This window comes from Primulina huaijiensis, chromosome 2, assembly GCF_012295235.1.
Source record: "Primulina huaijiensis isolate GDHJ02 chromosome 2, ASM1229523v2, whole genome shotgun sequence".
In the NCBI taxonomy this organism is placed as follows: domain Eukaryota; kingdom Viridiplantae; phylum Streptophyta; class Magnoliopsida; order Lamiales; family Gesneriaceae; genus Primulina; species Primulina huaijiensis.
The window spans coordinates 20345570-20368047 of NC_133307.1; the positions used below are offsets into that span (position 1 = coordinate 20345570).

Below are 22478 nucleotides of genomic sequence, written 5' to 3' on the forward strand. Positions count from 1 at the left end.
GCAAAGAGAGATTAAATTGCTATCTACCTTTGGTCTTTCATGCCAATTGCCATACCAAATTATCAGGGCATTTAAATTGCTAACTTCCCTCTACATTTTTTTCTAAAAAATGACATATGCTTGTTAAAAATATGTAACGCAACATATTGAATTATGCTATTTTAACAAATTAATGCTATTTTTAAAATAAATATGGAGAGAGGTCTTTTTTAAAAATTTCCTAACTAAGATGCTATTTCCCATAATATCATTATTTAAAAAATAAAAGCAAAGTAAGAACTCACACAAAATTTTGATTTTAAAAAATTAATCTAAAATTAATATATATTTTACAAAAATTAAATATATAAATTTATATTTTAGATTAACAAAAATTTAATAAATATAAATTTATATTAAAATCTAATCTAAATGCGCTCAATGTGTTCCCTACCAAGTTGAACTAGTTAATCAAGCGTAAAAATGTTTAACTGGTTAATTAATTATAATATTAGTAACTAATAAGAGTCATTTAGTCATAATTTAATTGGTTATTTGATTGTAATAGTCAACAATTTTCGTATTGAATTTATCAATCTTTCGTCATTAACGGTCTCTCCACCGGCGGCCACCTCCATGGATCTAACCCTAATCGACAAATCCGCCAGTATTTTCGTCACCGGACACCGTGGTCTGGTGGGATCCGCTGTGGTTCGCAAGCTCCGTTCTCTGGGATACGCCAATCTCCTCCTTCGAGCCCACTCGGAACTCGACCTCACATCCCAATCCTCGGTAGACGCCTTCTTCGCCGCTCACAAACCCAACTACGTCATTTTGGCAGCCGCAAAAGTCGGCGGAATCCACGCAAACAACACCTACCCTGCAGACTTCATCACCATCAACCTCCAAATCCAGACTAACGTCATCACCTCCGCCTTCAAACACAAGACTATTAAACTCCTCTTCCTCGGATCGTCCTGCATCTACCCCAAATTCGCCCCGCAGCCCATATCGGAATCCGCCCTATTAACCGCTCCGTTAGAGCCCACCAACGAATGGTACGCCATCGCCAAGATCGCAGGAATCAAAATGTGCCAGGCATTTTGCATTCAGCATTCCTTCAATGCAATCTCCGCCATGCCAACAAACTTATATGGGCCCAACGATAATTTTCACCCTGAAAACTCGCACGTATTGCCGGCGTTGCTGCGCAGGTTCCACGAAGCAAAAGCAAACAATGTGGGTGAAGTAGTGGTTTGGGGGAGTGGGACACCATTGCGGGAGTTCTTGCACGTGGATGATTTGGCTGATGCGCTAGTCTTTATGATGGAAAGGTATAGTGGATTGGAGCACTTGAATGTGGGAAGTGGAAAGGAAGTTAGCATAAAGGAACTTGCAGAATTGGTCAAGGAAGTTGTGGGATACGAAGGGAAGATTGTTTGGGATTCGAGTAAACCTGATGGCACCCCTAGGAAGCTTATGGATAGCTCCAAGCTCGCAAGTTTGGGGTGGGAGCCGAAGATCTCGCTTAAACAAGGACTTGAAGACACGTATAGATGGTACTTGGAGAATGTTGTGGCGCAGCAATAGAGGCTCCGTTGATTATTGGCAATAGTGGCTCTGTTGATTATAGTCTTGGGGATGAGCGCATCTATTTTCGACTGAACACTATATTGTTAAAGGAAACCATTATTCCCTGTTAAGAAATTGAAAAATGTTATGTTGTATTAGTGTCAATGTATCATGAAGATAGATGGTGTTGGCCATTTTTTTTATTCCACCGTTGAGATTGTTAGTTCCATCTTTTTGATTTGCGATGTGATGGTACACGATTCTTAAGGATCATATGCACTCTTGAACTTTGGTATGTTTCTGGGATGAAGTTTTCTGTGGTTGTTGCATTATATGGTCTTTGGTTTGCTTAGTGAATTCGTCTAGATCTTAGTCGTTTTCTTATTCGGTCTTCTAACCTATGCTTGTTTCTGAGATTGAATACCATTTTCGGTGGGGAGATTGAATGCCTTACTGCTGATAATTTCTATATTGATTGACTAGTGTCAGAGACTCAGAGTAACGAAATGGTTATCATACTAGGTAGCAAATAAGGGTCTTTTCGGTTAAAGTAACAATCTTGGATGTCTTACCAGGGTATTGTCGTTGAATGCGAGGATATACATCTAGAATCAGCAGAAATGATTATTTCCTTGAACTTGTTAATGCATTAGAAATGCAGTGATGCACAATATGTAGGTGGAAGTTGAAACATAGGGACTTAAAATTTTCCTATCTGTCAGTAGAGAGATATGGAGGTTGTGGTAACGATTTGAAAGCTCTGGTTTGGTGTCTACTGTGTGTGGGAAACCTTCATTGGCATATTCCAAGAAAGTTCACACAATGTGAGTTCACATTTATTTGAGGAGCATAGTGACTCATGAACGAGTTAATTTGGTCAATAAAATTTATAATATAGTTATTATTTTTTCATGGGGATTATCGCCCCTTCGTGATCCAACAAGCTTTTCACCTAGGGATGTAAATGAACCAAACCGTTTGCGAGTTATTCGAAGCTCGGCTCGATAAAAGCTCGTTTGAGTTTGTTTGTTAATCATATCAAACCAAGCTCAAGCTCGATTTCGAGCTCGAAAATTAATCAAACCAAGATCAAACTTAAGGATATCCGGCTCGTGAGCTCACAAATATGTTCGATAATGGGCTCACGAGCTCAGCTTGTTTAGGTGGCTCGTAAGCTCGATCTCGAGTTCGACTCGTTTAGGTGGCTCGTAAACTCGAACTTTACTCATTTGTTGAGTTGACGAATAAAAATATTAGTACTAATGTCAATGCAATGAATTGAAGTATTAAATGAATGAAATTATTGCCATGTTATTTATATGATGATATTAGTATATGACGAATATTGTTATCTGGATGCTAGATGTATTATTTTGAGATGTTCAATAATATACTGAGTTTATGTTTTTTTAGTTGTTATTTTTGACGTTTTGGTTATTTATGAATGAATTTACATTTTTATGTCTGATTTAAAATTAGATCATAGATATATTTAATTTTATCAAGCTCGAATCAAGCTCAAACTCGAGCTCAATTCTATGTTTTACGAACTCAAAAACAAGTCAAGCTCAAGCCATGCTTGTTTAACATGGTAAACAAGCTATTAATGAATTAAGTTCGAGCTTGGCTTGATTAACATGGTAAACGAGTTTTTAACGACCCAAAGCTCGAGCTTAGTAATTTCAAGACAAACCGAGCTCGAACCTGATTATAGAAGTTCGAATCGAGCTCGAGTCTCAAACAATCTTAAATGAGCCAAACTCAAACCTGATACTGTTTGATTTGGTTTGGTTTGAATTGTTTACATCTCTATTTTCACCCATGAAAAGCTAGAATTCATGTACAAAGATTTTGTTGGAAATTCAGAATTATAAATAGATATCACCCAACAAAGTTTTACCGATTTCGATGTTAGGTTCTCGCATTTAATTTGTAATTTTCGCTCTACATAATTTATTAGCATACATATAAATTGAATTTTTATGATATATTAATTTGATAACCTTTAGCAAAACAATAAAAATAATAATAATAAGATGAATTTACGTACAATAATTTCATAATATTGCGTTTATATTATATTTTTCTTTGTAAATATATAGTAATTAATAATAGATAGCACAAAAATGGCCAATCTAGAAATATGGAGGTGATTCCGCTCAATATAATTTTCGATGTTTGAAAAGTATGGAACATGAACAAAGTTTTTCATTGAGAATTGTCAAATTTGTCCTTAATTCATATATATTTCAAAAGAATCCTAAAAAAATGGTAGGGTTGTTTTTGTAAAATAAATTACTATAAAAATGAAAAAAAAATTATAAAAACATGATATGCGTTATGTTTGTGGAAAAGAGTCCAAATCTAATTAAATATAAACAAGACAGATTTATTCAATATATACTTCAAATTTTAAAATATTTTTTTAAATTAAAAATAATAAAACTTGAAAGTAAAAAAATTAAATATATCATAACCTGGAGTAAAAATTATAAGTCTATTAAAATTTTATTAATATTATTTAACATAAAAAGCACTAAATATATTTCATGTCAAGTTATATATTAGATAGAGTTTATGAATTAATTAAAATTAATGTACACTTATTATAATTATATTATATATAAAAAATAAAAATGTGGAAGATAGATAAAATTTTCATTATGAATCGCGAAATTTGTTTTTCATTATATATCTTTCACAAAACAGTTGAAAAATTGACCTCGATGTCTTTTTTTTTAAAAAAAAACTAAATTATTGATATATGGAAAAGATAGGTAAATATCATATGTTATTATTGGAAATAATGAGATATATATGAAATATTTTAGATTTTTATTTTGAAAAATTATAATTGAAGATGTGATAGATATTTTGAATGAATCTATATACGCAATAAGTCTATTAAGAAAAAAGACCATTTTTGTTAATGTGTAGATGATAATTTGATAGTAATGTTTAACATAATTTTCTCAATGATTTAGTATCTGAAAATGATATTCAATTATTAAGACCTAGATATTATGGAACAAAACATCTAAGATCAACTTTGAGAGCCGGGTTTTCAATTTGAAAGATATGTTATAGGCAAAAACTTGTCTGAGACGGTCTCACGGATCGTATTTTGTGAGACTGGTATCTTATTTGAGTCATCCATGAAAAAATATTATTTTTTATGTTAAGAGTATTACTTTTTATTATGAATATCGGTAGGGTTGACCCATCTCACAGATAAAGATTCGTGAGAACGTCTCACAAGAGACCTACTCTATGTTATAATATATAAACAAGATATTGGATATGATTATTATGATGAAAGTGATTACAATATATTTTGGTTTTTATTCATTCTTCGAGAAAAGTAGATGAGTTACTGAGAGAGAGTGACCCACATTTTTAAAAGATTTCAAGTGAAGAAAATTTAAAAACGAGTTGTAGTCATCGAACAAACATGTACTAAGATTATTTAAGATTTAGGCATCAAGAGAGTTTAGAGATAAACTCGACCATGATTTTCAAAAACTGTGAAACCAAAATCAAAACTAAATTTTTTTCTAGAACCACGGACATATGGTTTAGTTCCGTTCCAATCCCCAAAAATAAGAAACAAAAGCCATATAAAACCTGAACTGAAATGGTAAATTAATTTAAAATTTTAAGATCTCATAACATATAAATTTTAAGGTATTTTAAACAATTAATTTCATTGTCTCACATATTGTAATGTTATTTTTTTTCTTTAAATTTAACAAATAAATTTTAGTTCAAACTGTAACCGAAATTATTAGAAATCGGAACAGTATTCAAGTGATTTGGTTTTGGTTTTATCTTTAATTAAAACTGGAACCATCGATCTTGAAATTATGTTCACGCCTCTCAAGAGGAGTCTCAAATTGTACAATCACAGTTAGTGTTTGTAACAATGTTTTTAAATAGATTGTTGAGGTCTACGATGATTGTCCGACCACCTTAAAAATATTTTTATCTACTTTATTTGCTTCATTTAAATTTCAAAAGCAATAAAAACATGCAATAAAATCTACATCTACATATATGAAAGCCTGAATAAATTGTGATGGGCCTGTTTTTGCCCGGTTGTCAGTCACTAAAAGTCCACGCGTTCCATTCTTGTTTCTCTCAAACACACGTGTTTTACGTTAGACTCTCCACTAAGCAAAGTGGGTGTGCTGTCAAGGGAATGTCTCCTGTTTCAGAGGTGTGGTGTCCTGTGCTCTCTCCCCTTCGTTCTTTTTCCCATCTCTTTCCAACCCTTTCTTCTCACACTCCTTTCGTTACCCGGCTCGTACGCTGTTAAGCTTCTTCCCAGCTAGCATCGATCTTACCCTCACCTCTTTTTGCCGCCTAGCACGCGTCTCCATCTCTTCTTCTACTTTCCCTCGCCTCGGAAAGTGATATTTCGGTCCGTATTTCCCTTGGCTTCGCTTGATTCGGGGTTTTCGCTTGTGGTTTCCCCCTGCCGCATGCGTTGTCTCTTTCGATTTTTTATGTCTTAGCGTTCTGTAAACTCGAGTGTCCGTGCTTACATGCCTCCTTCTGCTTTAATCACGGTTTTTTACGGCTAGGGTTTTAAAACAACGGTCTCCATTCTGCTTATTCACTCCCGTTTGTTCTTCTCCGCTTCACAAAACGATATTTGGGTATGTGCTTCCTTTTGATTTGCTTGAATATGTTTTTTTACTTGCGGTTCATTCCCTATTCGACGCTTTCTTCCCCTTGTTTTTTTAATCTTAGCTTCGTGCAAAGTAGAGCTACTGTGTTTATATGTCTTTCTCTGTGCTACTAATTTTTTTTAATTTTAGGCCTCCGAAGAACCGACTGGCACTTTGCCTGAAAGAAAAAGCGAGAAATAGGTGAGCTGGTCCTGCTGTTATCTTGTTCCTAAAATGAGCTTCTTTTGTATATGTTTTGGTTTGGTGCCTTGCTTGTGTTATTTCCCTTACGTGCAGTACGTTTTTCTTTAAAAATTTTGCCTTGATTGTTGTATCTATTCGAGATTTTATGCTTATATACTCTCCTCTTTTTTGTTTATGGGTTTTAACATTTATGTTTTTGACTTATTGCTCTCTTTTCTGTTGGTGAGTGGTTAAAAAAATAACTGAGCTAAATATGCTGTTGGCTTTCTCCTACAATAAACCGACTTTGTCCCTGAGTTTGCTTCGAGATTAGCTTCCCAATGACAGGGACACAATACAAAGGAATCGGTGTTAAGATATAATTTTTAACTTAACTTTTGATGAATATGAACTAAATTATCCACTCTAATTAATATAATAAACTCAAAGATCCGGAGCTTACAAACGAATCATACCGATCCAAAGAAAGAACTAATCTGATTAGTCTACGATGAAATAAACTAATCCGAACCAAGGTACGTCACGTCGTGCTGAGTTGAAGACATTCTCTGAATGCAACAATCAGTTAGCTTATGAGCTTATTCACCCAGGACTAACAATATAATACAGATTCTCTTGGTTGCCTTTTTCAACCAGTGTCCAAGAGAATTTAAATTGTCAAGTACTATATTCGAGAAGATGACAAGGACACGTAACACAGTTCACAAGATTGTTGAGCATCCGATACAGTTGTGAGTACCGATCATATTTATAAACATTGGATTGACACACATAAAAGGGGAATGCATCAAATGTATTTAATTACAACAAGTTCTACTCTGAATCTATCTTCAAGCGTTCTCTGAATCGTCGTCATATTTAATTTCCATGGAAATCTTTTGTCAAGAAATTTTAATCAAATAGGGTTTTTTTTATTCATTTATTTAACTGACTGAATTAACAAGGAACAAGTAACTATTAGATAGTATAACCACAATTTATTCACTAAAGTAGATATTACATGAAATAATCAGATGCATTTCAAATATTAATACACACACAAGACGCCATTATTTCCATCAATCACAAACCCTCATTCTAATACTGGGCTGCAATTAATTTAGATAGCATGGCGTCCCGTCCCAGTCAGGTGTCCACCCCCGACATGTCCAGCTCCGCCAGGGACAGCCCCCCCGGCCGTGTGAGCTGCATGGTGGTTTCCCCCAGTGCCTGTCGTGCCGCCACCGGTGGTGGTGTATCCATGCCCAAACCCACCAGCTTCCGCCTCATGCCTGGCGAGATTGTTCTGCTGAACCGCCCCCTGTTTCTCGCGCTCGGCCTCCTGAATCTTCGCCTCTTTCTTTTGGGCGGCCATCTCTTTCTGTAGTGGATCACGCGTTTTCATCTCCTCAGCCTGACAAACAAACAAAAGCTTGATCGGACAGCCCAACAAAACAAAGATGTTACTACGTTAAAAGTACAAATCAAACCTTTCCCTGGACGGAGGCCTTGGTTTTGTCCATGCCAGACCTGGCAGAAGCCGTAACATTAGCCGCTGTCTCCTTCGCTGCCTGCATTTTGTCAAATTCTGAAAAACCGTATAGCAACTTCCCAGGAAACTTACACAAGATTGTATTAACAGAATGAACTCGAATGATTTCACAAGAGATTTGCAAGGCTATAAATAGAAAGTCGGCGTGGGAGTTGATGCATACGTGGAGATCCGGAAATGAAATATGCAAGGATTTCTTGACAAGTGTGTAACCTCGTGATGGTAACAAGGATAAGGGTTTTGTTCCCATTTATTATATTTTTTTATCCAATTCGTTGTCACATTGAACACGTATGACTTGATCTTTGTTTTTGCCAAAGAGGAATATTATTGCAGTACGAGAACGTGGTGGAAGCTTATTCTTTCTTTATTATTATCGGTAAAAATGCGTCTGAATTAAAATAGTGATCACAATACATATAAATCAAATGTTACAATGTTTTAATTTTTTATGTTGATCAAATTTTATTAAAAAATTAGTACAAAATTATTTTCAATTAAAAAAATTTGCGTTCAATTTAGAAGGAAAGTTTTTTTAGGGGTATATGACATAAAGTATTTTTATTTCCTCTATGTATGTTATGAAGGGTGCATCTTTTGTATAATAGAACAGATATATTCGTTAGGTTAAAGTTTTTATTTTATTCTACATATTTTATTTCATGATGTGTATAAATTTTCAATGTAATATTTGGAAGAGTTTATTTTAAGTGCTTTCTCATCTTTAATTAATATGATCTACAGAACATATATATAGATTGTTTGTGGGTAATTATATTGTTTCTTCTCTACTTTAAACATAATTTTCCGTTCATGATTTGTAGCTCACCTAGTATCAAGTCGGTCTCGATATATTGAGTTCGAATCTCAATTATAACAATATCATCCTCCAACTTAAAATATATATGTGATTTAGCTGCCGGTGTCTCATATGTGTATGGTATATAAACTGTCTAACATTTTTCTCTGATTCTCAACTCGAGCGAGTGCAAGAAACTAAAGGAATACTATCATTTACATGAATTGTCAGTTATCATCTCTTTTCTTTAAGTGTGATATTTGAATGTTAACACAAATTATAAATAATCAATTAAGTTTGTACAAGCTACGATAACTAAAGCTACTTCCCGAAAATAGAAAAACTATGAGTTGCAACTAAAATCACAACCGGGACTTGGGAGCCTGATTTTATGATTTCCATGAAATCAATCTATTTAGATTTAACATGGAATATCGATTTCCAAACGTCTAACTATAAATTATCAATATCTAATAAAGAAAACTATTACAAGTTCATTTTGAGAGAAAAATGAAAAGGTTGAATGATGCCTCTATCTTTCTTTTGTTTGATATTTATAAAAGTCTTGGTGGATTTGAAATTCGAACTTCAAATCTTGTGAATTATTTTGCTAGCTGTGACCGACATCTTGTGACTGGTGGTTCTAGTTATTGGCTTATCTTTATGGGTGGTTGAGTGGTTCATCTTCCACTAGTTAGTGAAATCGCCTTTTAATAGTGGTTCATCCTCCACTAATGGAGTGATTGGATCATATGTGTACTTTATCTTTATAGAAGAATCTTCTCATTTTTTAAGGCCCCCGATGAAATTGTTTTTTCTGTGGTCCCTAACCACTTAGTCCTTTTTCTGCAAGATGTTTTCGGTCCGTTCTAGGTCGATCTTGGTTAGATAGACTCATAGACCTCATGCTCTTTTTGTAGAGAGGTCATTTTTAGCTAATGAAGCAATATGTGATGTCTCTACGGTTGGAGGATCTTTGATAAATTTCTGAATATTTGTATCTAGCCTCTTTAGCTTGATAAAATGAAAGGTTTACTTGAAAGAGGTAATTGAGGGAATAATTCTTTTCTTTTATTGAGATTGCCTTTATAGTAATTTACAGCATAATTACAGCCCAATATTAGAGATAGTATCACTAATTTAGAGGGAAAGAATATCATCCTAAAAATAAAAACTACCTAAAATAAACTTGACAACTAGATAATACGTACCTATTTACCATATTACTTGATTTACAGCTCAAACCTTCCCTAAATAATCCTTATTCTCGACACTCTCTCTCAAGCTGGTTTAAAGATGTCTTCCATACCCATCTTGCTCACTAACCACTCGAACTGTCTCTTGTGTAGTCCCTTCGTAAGTAGATCAGCTACTTGTTCCTTAGTAGAGACATAGTCCACACAAATCACACTATTGTCTATTTTTTCTTTGATGAAGTGCTTGTCGACTTCCACATGCTTTGTGTGATCATGCAGTACTGGATTATGTGCAATTGAAATTGCTGCTCTATTGTCATAGTGCATCTTCATTGGCACTGACTCTGACATCTTTAACTCTAATAATAATTTCTTAATCCACAAAACCTCACAAATTCCTTGTGCTAAGGATCTGAACTCGGCTTCTGCGCTGCTTCGATCTACCACATTCTGTTTCTTGCTACGCGAGGTGACTAAATTGCCACCCACAAATGAGAAATATCCCGAAGTAGACCTTATATAAGTTAGACTTCCCGCCGAGTCTGCATCAGTATAGGCTTCAACTTGCAGATGTCCCTGACGTTTAAACAGAAGACCTTTACCTGGTTTTCCATTCAGATACCTTAGTATCCTGTACACTGATTCAAAATGTTCTGACCCAGGCGAGTGCATGAATTGGCTGACTACACTAACCGGGAAGGCTATATCAGGTCGAGTGTGTGATAAATAAATGAGCCTCCCGACAAGTCTCTGATAGTGCTCCCTCTCCTTTACTGATTCTGTCCATGCTTGTTGCAGTTTGACGTTGGGCTCCATAGGCGTCTCAGCCGGCTTACATCCTAGCATACCTGTTTCAGTTAACAAATCAAGGACATATTTGCGTTGATTAACAAATATACCTTCCTTGGATCTTGCAAACTCCATTCCAAGAAAGCATTTCAACACACCTAAGTCCTTGATTTCGAATTCTTTTGCAAGCCTCTCTTTAAGCTCTCCAAGTTCCTCGTAGTCACTCCCTGTTAAGATGATATCATCAACATATACAATTAACACAGCAGTTTTACCTTCCTTTGAGTGTTTGTAAAACATAGTGTGATCAACTTGACTTTGAACATAACCAAGTCGTTTCACAGCCTTGCCAAAACATTCAAACCATGCCCTCGGAGACTGTTTAAGTCCATACAGGGACTTCTTCAGTCTACACACCTTGCCAAGTCCAAACTTTGGTTCAAAACCCGGAGGGAGTCTCATAAACACCTCTTCATCTAGATCTCCATTTAGGAAGGCATTTTTAAAATCCAACTGATATAAGGGCCAATTGAGATTAACCGCAAGTGACAGTAGTACTCGAATTGAATTAATTTTTACAACAGGAGCAAATGTTTCCTGGTAATATATTTCGTTTGTCTGCGTAAAGCCTTTTGCTACAAGCCTTGCCTTATATCTCTCTACACTACCATCCGCCTTGCTCTTTATTGTGAAAACCCATTTGCATCCTACTATCTTCTGATCCTTAGGTGCTTCAACAATTTCCCAAGGACCATTCTTCTTTAAGGCCTTCATTTCTTCGAACACTGCTAATCTCCAATCCTTGTCCTCCAGTGCTTCGTGAATGTTTCTAGGCACAACATTTTTCGAGATATTAGTAGTAAATGCCTCATGTGTTTCGGATAAATGATCATAGGTTATATATCTAGCAATGGGGTATCTGGTGCAGGTTCGAGTACCTTTTCGAAGGGCAATGGGAAGGTCCAGACCATTTTCTTGTGGGACAATTGGGGTTGGACTTTCGAGACTGACACTGGAAGGTTCGGGAATAACAGATAAAGGGATGTTTTTCTGTGGATGAGGGAAAAAATAGGGACCTGGAGTATCCATAGTTTCTTTGCCCGGGGCTTCCGATGAAGCTTGTGCTGGAATGATTAATTCATTTCCGCTTCTTCCGATGAAGCTTGTGCTGGAATGATTAATTCAGTTTTTTTCCATTCGTAGTATTTCCTTTTCCGACAGATCAATTTCACGGTCGAAAATTGTGGATTCAGACTCCCCATTTTGTTCATTTTGACAATTAAGAGGTTGGTCAATTACCAAATTTGGAAGAGGTTCGGATATTTCCCAAAAATTTGGTTCCCCTATATTATTCTCCCCTTGAATTAAATTTTTGGTAAAATATGGTTTTGTTTCCATGAAGGTGGCATCCATTGTGATAAAAAAGCGTTTCGTGAGAGGATTAAAAAATTTGTAGCCTTTGCGATTTTCAGCATATCCTTAAAAAACATATTTTTCTGCTCTAGGATCCAATTTCGACCGGGATCTCTTAGGTATGTGAACATATGCGGTGCAACCAAAAATTTTTAGTAGTAAATCCGAATTGATTCGAGATTCCGAAAAAAAAATTTTCAAACAGCCCAGCGGAGTGATGTATTTTAAAACTCGTGTAGGCATCCTATTAATTAAATATGCTGCAGTTAAAATAGCATCTCCCCATATGTATTTTGGAACATTCATGTAAAACATTATGGCCCTAGCAACTTCAAGTAAGTGCTTATTTTTCCTTTCCGATATCCCATTTTTTTCTGGAGTGTCTGGACAGGTTGACTGATGTAATACACCCTTTTCCTTCAAAAAAGTCTCTACATATTGATTGAAATACTCTGTTCCATTATCGGTTCTCAAAATGCTTATTTTTGTTTGAAATTGGTTTTCAATCAAATTGTAAAATTCTTTAAAAACTTTTCCAACTTCAGTTTTTTCGCTCATTAAAAATACCCAACACAGTCTAGTATGGTCATCTATAAAAGTTACAAACCATTTTTTTCCAGATGATGTAGTTACCTTTGAGGGTCCCCATACATCAATGTGAAATAAGTAAAAAGGTTTTGATTCAAGATAAGATTTAGAAACATATGTTCTACGTTGACTTTTTGCAAGAACATAGCATTGAAAATCCAAGGGATTCATTTTTTTAAACAAGTCAGGAAACAAATGTTTCATATATGAAAAACTGGGGTGGCCTAAACGGCAATGCCAGACCATTATTTGATCACGAACAGAAAGGAACCTAATACTACTAAGCCCTTGAACAATTTTATTACCAGGTAAAATATTCTCGAAATATTAAAGACCATTAACCATTCTAGCACTGCCAATCGTCTTCCCCGAGCTCCGGCTCTGAAAATTACAATGAGAGTAAAAAAAACCACATGACAGTTAGAGTCTTTGGATAATTTGCTAACTGACAAAAGGTTGCAGGTGAGTTTAGGTACATAGTGAACAGACTTAAGGTCTATTTTTTCAGAAATTTGGACCAAACGTTTTCCGGCAATAGGTGAAAAACTTCCATCTGCAATCTTAATTTTTCTATTTTCAGAACACGGTGAGTATAGTTTTAACAAGTTCAAGGAGTTGGTCATATGATCAGATGCTCTAGAATCAATTATCCATGGAGTAGAAATTCTGAAACCACAAGAAAAGGCATTTATTTCGTTACCTGTATGTGCCACGGAGACACTAGGAGCACTGGACGATGGATTAGATTTTACCAGTGCTAGTAACTGCTCCAGCTGCTCTTTAGTGATGGTGCTGGCAGCAGTCTCGGCCTCACTTGCAGAGGGAAAGGCACGGCCAGTTTTCTCCCCTGTTCTGCCCTTGAAGTTGGCAGGTTTGCCATGAATCTTCCAGCAGGTTTCTCGGGTGTGACGCGGCCTGTTGCAATAGTCACACCATACACTTGGTTTCTCCTCTGGTTTACGGAGGTTGGTAGCACCTCTGCGCATGTTTAGGCCTGTAGAAGCAAGAGCAGAACCTTCAACAGTAGCAGCAGATCCTTTCTTGCCGAGCATAACATTCCCCCGGCTCTCCTCCCTCCTCACTTCAGAGAAGACTTCTCCAAGGGATGGCAGCGGCCTCCTACTGATAATTCTTCCCCTCACCTCGTCGAACTCAACATTGAGGCCACGCAAGAACTTGAAGATACGATCATCTTCCACTGTTTTCTTGTGGTGCTGTCCATCTTCAGCATTCTTCCACTCATAAGCATCAAAAAGATCAAGGTCCTGCCAAATTCTCTTCAAGGAGTTGAAGTACTTGGTGACTGTTTCTTCTCCTTGCCGTAATTCACCAAGTTTGAGAGTCAACTCAAAAATTCGGGACTGATTCCCTAAATCAGAATACATCTGATTAATATTTTCCCATAGCACATATGCCGTAGGAAAACACATATAATTTGCGCCAATCTCCTCTTCCATGGAGTTTACCAGCCACGTCATTACCATGGAATTTTCGGCATCCCATGTAGCATACATTGGGTCATCTTCAGACAGAGCTTTCTTGTCACCCGTTAAATATCCCATCTTTCCTCGGCCTGGATATACATTCTCACCGACTGAGACCATCGCAAGAAGATGTCTCCGTTCAACTTGATGGTGGTTATTTGAACAGGGTGTCAATCAGAGGTTGTTTTTTGCAAATCTCTAGTCACTGTGGGTTGTGAGGAAGGCTGTGGAATGGTGGTGGATTCGCTAGAATGTTCTGACATGGTTCTGGCTTAGGTTAATGGCGCAGAAAATCTGGGAAGAATGGGGCTGCTCTGATACCAACTTGAAAGAGGTAATTGAAGGAATAATTCTTCTCTTCTATTGAGATTGCCTTTATAGTAATTTACAGCATAATTATAGCCCAATATCAGGGATAGTATCACTAATTTAGAGGGAAAGAATATCATCCTAAAAATAAAAACTACCTAAAATAAACTTGACAACTAGCTAATACCTATTTACCATATCTACTTGATTTACAGCTCAAACCTTCCCTAAATAATCCTTATTCTCGACAGGTTTCGTGTAAGTCTTTCCTGCTTGTTCTGGTGTTGTACTGAAAAAGTATAGATCCAGTATATCTTTTCTAGAAAAATAATACTTTTTTTCCACATCTTGTGTACTGCTTCATGAATCCATTTAAGTAATCCTGAAATTTCTGGGAAGTTGGGTAATGTAATATAAACTGAGCCAAGAGCCCTGAATTCATATCTTGCCTTGATCTCCTTTGGATATGAATTCGGTTTCATCCAAACCCTGAGATATTTTCCTGCTATATCAACCCGGATTGTGGCTAGGTTAATACTTATTCTTGTTTCAATTTCTCTACGTTCTGTTGATAAACCTGAAATGGAAAAACTGCATATTCATTAGTATCAACCTTAAATTTACCCTTGTATGTATGAGGTCTAAGGTTGATCTCTCAAACTTCAATCCCCGAGGTGGAGGGTTGACTTGAAAACTCGATATATATAAGGATATGGAGTTTCAATTTTTATTTTAACCGACTAATCTGAAGATGATCTCGACTAACACTTGTGATAGGCATATTTGAATCTCCTGCTACAATAATAGAGTCATGTACTCGAAAACTCTCTATTTTAGAAAACAGTGTCTTTTCAATGCTTTGGAGGATATGTTTTTGTATTACAGATCATAGCTGTGTATAAGCCTGTAAACATCCTATAATTCGATTAGAGACAATTCTCTTATCGGCTTCATGTAGCCTACCCGTAACTTATGCATTTAAAGCAAGTTTGTTAAATTCGTTTTGAGACATTTCAATGTGTTCTCTCAAATGCCTTTACTTTTTTATGATGACATTGATATCATCACTGCTCAACTCTTGTTAAGAAATCTACAAGAATATTTTCATGAGATTTAATACTCACAAAATCAAAAATATAATTTTGAGATAAAGCTTGTCAACTTAATAATCTATTTTTTTTCTTGGGTTTAGATTATATTCTAAAACCTTTACCCATGGGTTGTCAACCTTTAAAATAAATTTTTTTGCAAGTAAAAATAATAGTCATTTTCAAAAGCTCATTTTACGTACTGCATGAAATTTTTTTTTGTTTTTATGTCATCTTATAATTTTTGCTTCAGAGAATAGACCATTACAATATCTACATAGTTGTTCTCTATTTGGTGTGAGCTTGATAAAAACCGATGGCCAACAATAATCACTGTAATCTGTATATAATAGCAGGTCATCTTCATCTTAATGAATAACCATTTTTGGAAGTTTATACTTTTTACAAATATCTTTTAGTTTGATAAGCTCTTTTGTGTGTTCTTGTGTCCATATAAATTTTGTATTTTTTTTTTCAATAATAGAATAAACACTTTCTGTGTTTTGCTAGATTTTTAATAAACAACCTAGCAAAATTAACAACTCCTGAAAAGCTAATTTGAAGTCGTTTTTTTTTGTACGTTTAAAAATTTTTGCACATTTTAGAAAATTTTGCACATTTTCTTCATATGTTCTTGCAAAATTATTCACGACTCATCGATTTCTATTATGAGGAATTCAATCTTTTTTATAACAATAACTGCTTTCTTTTCAGATAGAATCAGTCATTCTTTCTTAAAAACTTTAGATAAATCTATATGTGTTTGCTATTTTCTTTCATATTTTTAGATTCTATTAAAACATAATCAATATAGACAAACATGAATTTAAAATAATCTTTAAATAGATTATCTATTTTTTTTTTTGAAATATCTGGGATGAATTAATCAATCCTATTGGTAAGATTTTTCAAATATAGTGTCCTTGTGGTTTGGAGAAATGAGTGAATTTCTTACATTCTTCTTCCATCTTTTAGATAATATTTTGGCGTCGCATATAAACTAATCAAATGTTCTCTACTATGTATAAAATACCTATCAATCTCCAATATTTTATTATTTCTTGATAATTAATAATAAATCTGAGTTTGTTTCTTTTGATCTCACCATGATTTCTTACCAGAAATCATGGATTGATGTATGATGATTCTTGTTTTGATTAGTCCAAGGCCCAAATGTTTATTGATAATAATAATATGCATATCTTTTTGATAAATTATATTAACCGATATGCTTGTATATGACAAATTCATAATCTTTGTCATCCTTGATTTTAAGATTGAATTTGAGTTGATTTTTATCTCACTATGCCAAAGGATCTTCATTGTATTTTTTTTTTTGATATTTTTCTTGACATCTTCTACGGATACTTTCGATTCAAACTCTACCTCATTCTAGTGTGGAGCTATCTTGAGTGATTTTATTTCTTTTGCTTGGAGGTCTTTATCTGCTCTCAATTGGAGCATCGGAGTATCATTTCTGGCCCAGATAAATAAATCAATTAAAATAAATAAATATTAGGGTATTTTTGTAAGATAATCTCGTATCTTTATAAGATAAAAATCAAATCTTTATTGATTTATCGAATTCAGACTTTTCCAAAGTGAAAAAAAAAAGGATTGGTTTTCGAGTTAGTGGACATTAGATTTTAATGTATTCTAAATTATTGATTATTTTCATCTTTTTCCATACTAAATATCATATAATATTGTTATTGTTATGGACAAATAGAGTGTGTGGCTCAGCTTATAATTTTGTTCAAAACGATTTATAAGTTGTTTTAAGGCTCATAAGCTATTAAAATTTGTTTGGTAAATTTTTTTTAAAAGAGATTATATGCAGTTAAAATAAGTTGTTTAACAACTCATAAACAATTGTTAAAAATTTGGATATTCTTTTTATCTTATTTAAATATTTTTACAGACCAATAAAATTTATTATATCTCAAATCTACCCTCGTATAATATATCATGCAAGTAAAAATGGTAATAGTAATAATAATAATAAATAACTAAATAAATAATTATAATTTATCATATTTAATAAATAACATGTTTAAAATAATTATTGTTTTTTATATAATGTTATGTCATTTTTGACAATTATCAATTGAAGATTTGAAGAGATCTTATAACAACAAAAATATCAACATCTTTTAAGGTCCATTGTCTTATTTTATCCAAAAAAATTAACTTATTTTTAAAACAAACTTCTACGGTTCATAAGGTCTTAAAACAGCTTATAAGTCTTATAAATTTTTTTAAATAAATTTAATCAATCATCTCAAAATCATAACACATCATGAACTTTTATTTTATTTTCATCTCAAAATCATAACACATCATGAACTTTTATTTTATTTTTGACGAAGCTTGGAAGGGAAAAAGATTTGTTAAAGCATAGGGAAGATTCAAAGGTTTGGAGGGGATCTCTATATTTTTGGCATGGATTTGCAACTTGGATTATCAATGGGGATTTCAAGTTGGGCACATTTTGAAGTGGATTTAGAGGTGGGCTAGACTAGGCCAATTATATATCATGAGCTTTTGTTTATTTATTTATTTTTTTTAAGAGTGGATCTCATGCGAGACCGTCTCACGGATCTTAATGTGTGAGACGGGTCAACTCTACCGATATTCACTATAAAAAGTAATACTCTTAGCATAAAAATTAATATTTTTTCATTGATGACCCAAATAAGAGATCAGTCTCACAAATACGACCCGTGAGACCGTCTCACACAAGTTTTTGCCTTTTTTTTAAAACAGATTTTTTAAAATAATTGCTAAATCATCATTTTATTTTATTTTTATAATATAATGAAAATAGAACTAGCTGATGAAATTTGAACCCAAGTCATTAGGATTTTGAAGCCACTCGGCAGATTCTTCTTCCGACTTAGCTATATAGCATCATCGGATTCGTTTCCCAAGTTGGCTCGTTCTTTCTGCTAAGCTAGCATCATCAGATACCGCAAAAAAGATTCTAACTTCGCTCTTGGACAATTTGCAGCGGATGGGATACAAACCAAAATCTTTAAGTTTTGAGGACTAGCCATTGCCAGGGTGATGGATATTGGCGTAACTGTTCAATATCACGTGTTTTTCAATTATATTTTTATTGTAAAATATAATATATCAAATTTTATAACAAAATAATAATTATTTATATATCAATAAGATGAATTTTTTGAAATTCATTCTAATTATCTATATAGACAAATGACGAATAAATATAAAATATATGATATTACTTTTTTAAACAAGACAAATACAATTAAAATATATAGATTTAAAATCTTCCATCTAAACCCAACCTAAATTCAATAAATGAATTAAAACATTTAAAAGTGCCTTTTTGACATATTTCATAAAAGGCTTATTTTGAAAGGTTCTCTATCTTCATGGAAATCTTTTGTCAAGAAATTTTGATCAAATAGGGGTTTTTTATTACCACAATTTATTCACCAAAGTAGAAATTACATGAGATATTAATACATGCACACACAAGACAATCACAAACCCTTATTCTAATACTGGGCTGCAATTAATTTAACGCTTTAGATAGCATGGTGTCCCGTCCCAGTCAGGTGTCCGCCCCCGACATGCCCAGCTCCGCCAGGGACCGCCCCCCCGGCTGTGTGAGTTGTATTGTGTGTTCCCCCAGTGCCTGTCGTGCCGCCGCCGGTGGCAGTGTATCCGTGCCCGAACCCACCAGCGTCCGCCTCATGCCTGGCGAGATTGTTCTGCTGAACCGCCCCCTGTTTCTCGCGCTCGGCCTCCTGAATCTTCGCCTCTTTCTTTTGGGCGGCCATCTCTTTCTGTAGTGGATCACGCGTTTTCATCTCCTCAGCCTGACAAACAAACAAAAGCTTGATCGGACAGCCCAACAAAACAAAGATGTTACCACGTTAAAAGTACAAATCAAACCTTTCCCTGGACCGAAGCCTTGGTTTTGTCCATGCCAGACCTGGCAGAAGCCGTAACATTAGCCGCTGTCTCCTTCGCTGCCTGCATTTTGTCAAATTCTGTAAAACCGTATAGAAACTTCCCAGAAAACTTACACAAGATTGTATTAACAGAATGAACTCGAATGATTTCACAAGAGATTTGCAAGGCTATAAATAGAAAGTCGGCGTGGGAGTTGATGCATACGTGGAGATCCGGAAATGAAATATGCAAGGATTTCTTGACAAGTGTGTAACCTCGTGATGGTAACAAGGATAAGGGTTTTGTTCCCATTTATTATATTTTATAACTTCTTAGGAGCCAATTCGTCGTCACATTGAACACGTATGACTTAATCTTTGTTTTTGTCAAAAAGGAATATTATTGCAGTACGAGAACGTGGTGGAAGCTTATTCTTTCNGATATTAAAATATAACACAAAATTATTTTTAATTTAGAAGAATTGAGTTCAATTGAGATGGAAAGTTTTCTTTAGGAAATTTTGAGTTGAGGTGAAAGTTTTTAACGAGGTATGTGAAATAAAGTAGTTATTATAAATATCCATCTTTTATATAATAGAATAGATATATTCGTTGGAATAACGTTCTTATTTTATTTCATGATGTGTATTGTGGTGGCGTGGTGCTGTTAGCGGTCGCGGTGCCAACAACGGTGGTGGTTGGTGTTGCAGACGATGGCGGTGTTGTGCGTGGTGCGCGACTGTTGTAGTGGTGGTATTATGTTCGGCGGCGGCGGTGGTGGTGGTTGTAGCATGGTGGAGGAAGCTATTCTCTTTAAAACTTAAATGAAATTGAAAAATATATACAAAAAAGACAATTAGGTGGGCGCCCAAGTTTATCCTACACCAATATCACCATTATATATATATATGATTATCTGTGTATCTACTTTTCTCGTAAATAGAATTTGACGAATAAAAATTTGTGTAGGACGTAAAGAATGAAGATGTCTTAGATTTTGAGTTTTAATCCGGACAAAGAAAATGTTGGAAAAATATGGAGATACACAAAGAAGAATTAGACTTTTAAGATTAAAATTAAAAACCGACTAGGCGTCACCTAAGCGGCAGCTCAGGCGTCTAGGCGCTAAGAAGCGGGTGGCCGCTCGCTTACCTCCTATTAGAGATGATAATTTTCCTCACGGTTTCGGGTTATAGAAAATATCCCCTAACTTCTCTCATCTTGATCCATTAATATTTTTGAAAAAAATATGGAGATTTGATCTCTTGGATTCGTACTCGTACCTGAAAAAGAAGGATGAAATTCGAGGACAGAGATGAGGATGACAATCCTGCCCTCGCTCTTTTCCATTCTCATTTCTATCTCAAAAAGCAACGAATGAATTATTATAATTGAATTACACACTTAAGATCTAGTCTCGAATTTTAGATTTTAGTATCCCACGTGTTACAAGACATATGGCTTAATTGTACGGATTTTTATTAGCCTGTATATCCCTTTAATTGCCCGACAATGTTATTAATCAGTACTAATTATCGGACTAAAATAATTGGACTGGGCCAGAAATAGGAACTGTCGTCGGCCTGTAATGGAACTTATTCGCTTCAGGAGGCAAGCCCATTTCAAGAAGTGTCAATAATCCAAACTTTCATGCAAAATACAACTTTACACGGAAATGCCATGATAATATTAATCCCTTGTTTAATTTTTAAATGATCAAATTTTTATAATTTTTACAAGCACATATGATCAAATATGAGATGTAGACAACTTTATAATTACTTTAATTTAGATGCAAAATTTTTCGTTCTTAGGATAAAAAAACTCAAAATTCCTTTTGCCATTTAAATATGATATATTCGAAATACATGATCAGTACATACATATATGAATATCGACATGGGGCGGATCCATTTGTTGAAACATTGTCATCTATTAAGATGTGACTTTCTGTAACGCTTGTTAGCTAGTGGCGAATGTAAAATTTTTTTTTTAAAAAAATATTATATATTTTATTAATTAAATTACAAATTTATAGATAATTGATTTCAAAATAATTTCTGTGAGTTCTTGTGACCCACCCCATTATTAATTAATCAAAATTGATAATCACTTGTAGTAGTTGAATTTGCTCCTCCTATGGACTATACAACTTCTTGATCATGCTAGTTTGGTAGGTATCCGGATTTGTTGTCAATGCTTATGTGATTAACTATTGTAAAGAAAGGAGTATTAACAAAATTCCCAGTTTGCAGTTCGGTCTTTTAAATTTTTAAATGTTGATTTTAATACAATTAAGTTTTTTTTTTTTTTTTAGCGTTTGATATGTAAGTAATATCCAACATCTCATGAACATGTTCGCTCGTCATTCACGACCCTTGATATTATATTATTATAATATAAAAATATATATAATAAGTATAATATTTATTTTCGAGTAATAGTTTGAACAGCTCGTGAACATGTTTAAATCTTTCAAGCCGTACTCGAACTCAAACCCTGATTTGAACGAAAAATTTTAAATTTTTCGAATTTCGAATATATCTATTTTGAACGGAATTCGGCTCAATCCGATTCGTTTAATCCTCCACGTCTAATAATCATGCTTAATGTTACACTCGGTTCAGAGACATCAAAATATGTATTCATGAGAGTTTCATTGAAGTTGATGCATGTCCATATTACCATTATTATATGTAACAAGAAAAGAAAATCACAACCCTCTCACCAATATAATATTATAAGTATTCATTAAAATGGTCCAAGTTTCTACTTTTAAGAAACAAAGCTTTGATACCAAAATCCCTTTACTTTTTCTTGCATGCATCAACCAACCACTTGTCTCCGGTTAAGGAATGGAATATGGTACAGTAAATCGACACATAACTTAAGGAACGGAATAAATTTACTCCTACAGAACTTGTATATCA

General features: G+C 34.4%; 5 protein-coding genes across 5 annotated transcripts; 1 reads left to right on the plus strand and 4 right to left on the minus strand.

The window, feature by feature from the left end:
* Positions 1-550: 550 nt before the first annotated feature.
* LOC140968476 (putative GDP-L-fucose synthase 2) lies at positions 551-1898 on the plus strand. Its single transcript, XM_073429440.1, has one exon. It carries the CDS (start codon positions 616-618, stop codon positions 1567-1569), a length of 954 nt encoding a protein of 317 aa, XP_073285541.1. The 5' UTR covers positions 551-615; the 3' UTR covers positions 1570-1898.
* Positions 1899-7387: 5489 nt separating this feature from the next.
* LOC140959652 (uncharacterized) lies at positions 7388-8221 on the minus strand. Its single transcript, XM_073417593.1, has 2 exons — positions 7895-8221; positions 7388-7818 (listed from the first exon to the last, which is right to left on the minus strand). Exons 1-2 carry the CDS (start codon positions 8204-8206, stop codon positions 7525-7527), a joined length of 606 nt encoding a protein of 201 aa, XP_073273694.1. The 5' UTR covers positions 8207-8221; the 3' UTR covers positions 7388-7524.
* A 4773-nt stretch (positions 8222-12994) lies between these two features.
* On the minus strand, positions 12995-13756 carry LOC140959658 (uncharacterized). Its single transcript, XM_073417605.1, has 2 exons — positions 13442-13756; positions 12995-13122 (listed from the first exon to the last, which is right to left on the minus strand). Exons 1-2 carry the CDS (start codon positions 13725-13727, stop codon positions 13088-13090), a joined length of 321 nt encoding a protein of 106 aa, XP_073273706.1. The 5' UTR covers positions 13728-13756; the 3' UTR covers positions 12995-13087.
* Positions 13730-14345, minus strand: LOC140957352 (uncharacterized). Its single transcript, XM_073414569.1, has 2 exons — positions 13824-14345; positions 13730-13735 (listed from the first exon to the last, which is right to left on the minus strand). The coding sequence occupies exons 1-2, from the start codon at positions 14343-14345 to the stop codon at positions 13730-13732; spliced, it is 528 nt and encodes a 175-aa protein (XP_073270670.1).
* A 4700-nt stretch (positions 14346-19045) lies between these two features.
* LOC140959667 (18 kDa seed maturation protein-like) lies at positions 19046-19741 on the minus strand. Its single transcript, XM_073417614.1, has 2 exons — positions 19550-19741; positions 19046-19473 (listed from the first exon to the last, which is right to left on the minus strand). The coding sequence occupies exons 1-2, from the start codon at positions 19634-19636 to the stop codon at positions 19180-19182; spliced, it is 381 nt and encodes a 126-aa protein (XP_073273715.1). The 5' UTR covers positions 19637-19741; the 3' UTR covers positions 19046-19179.
* Positions 19742-22478: the final 2737 nt, after the last annotated feature.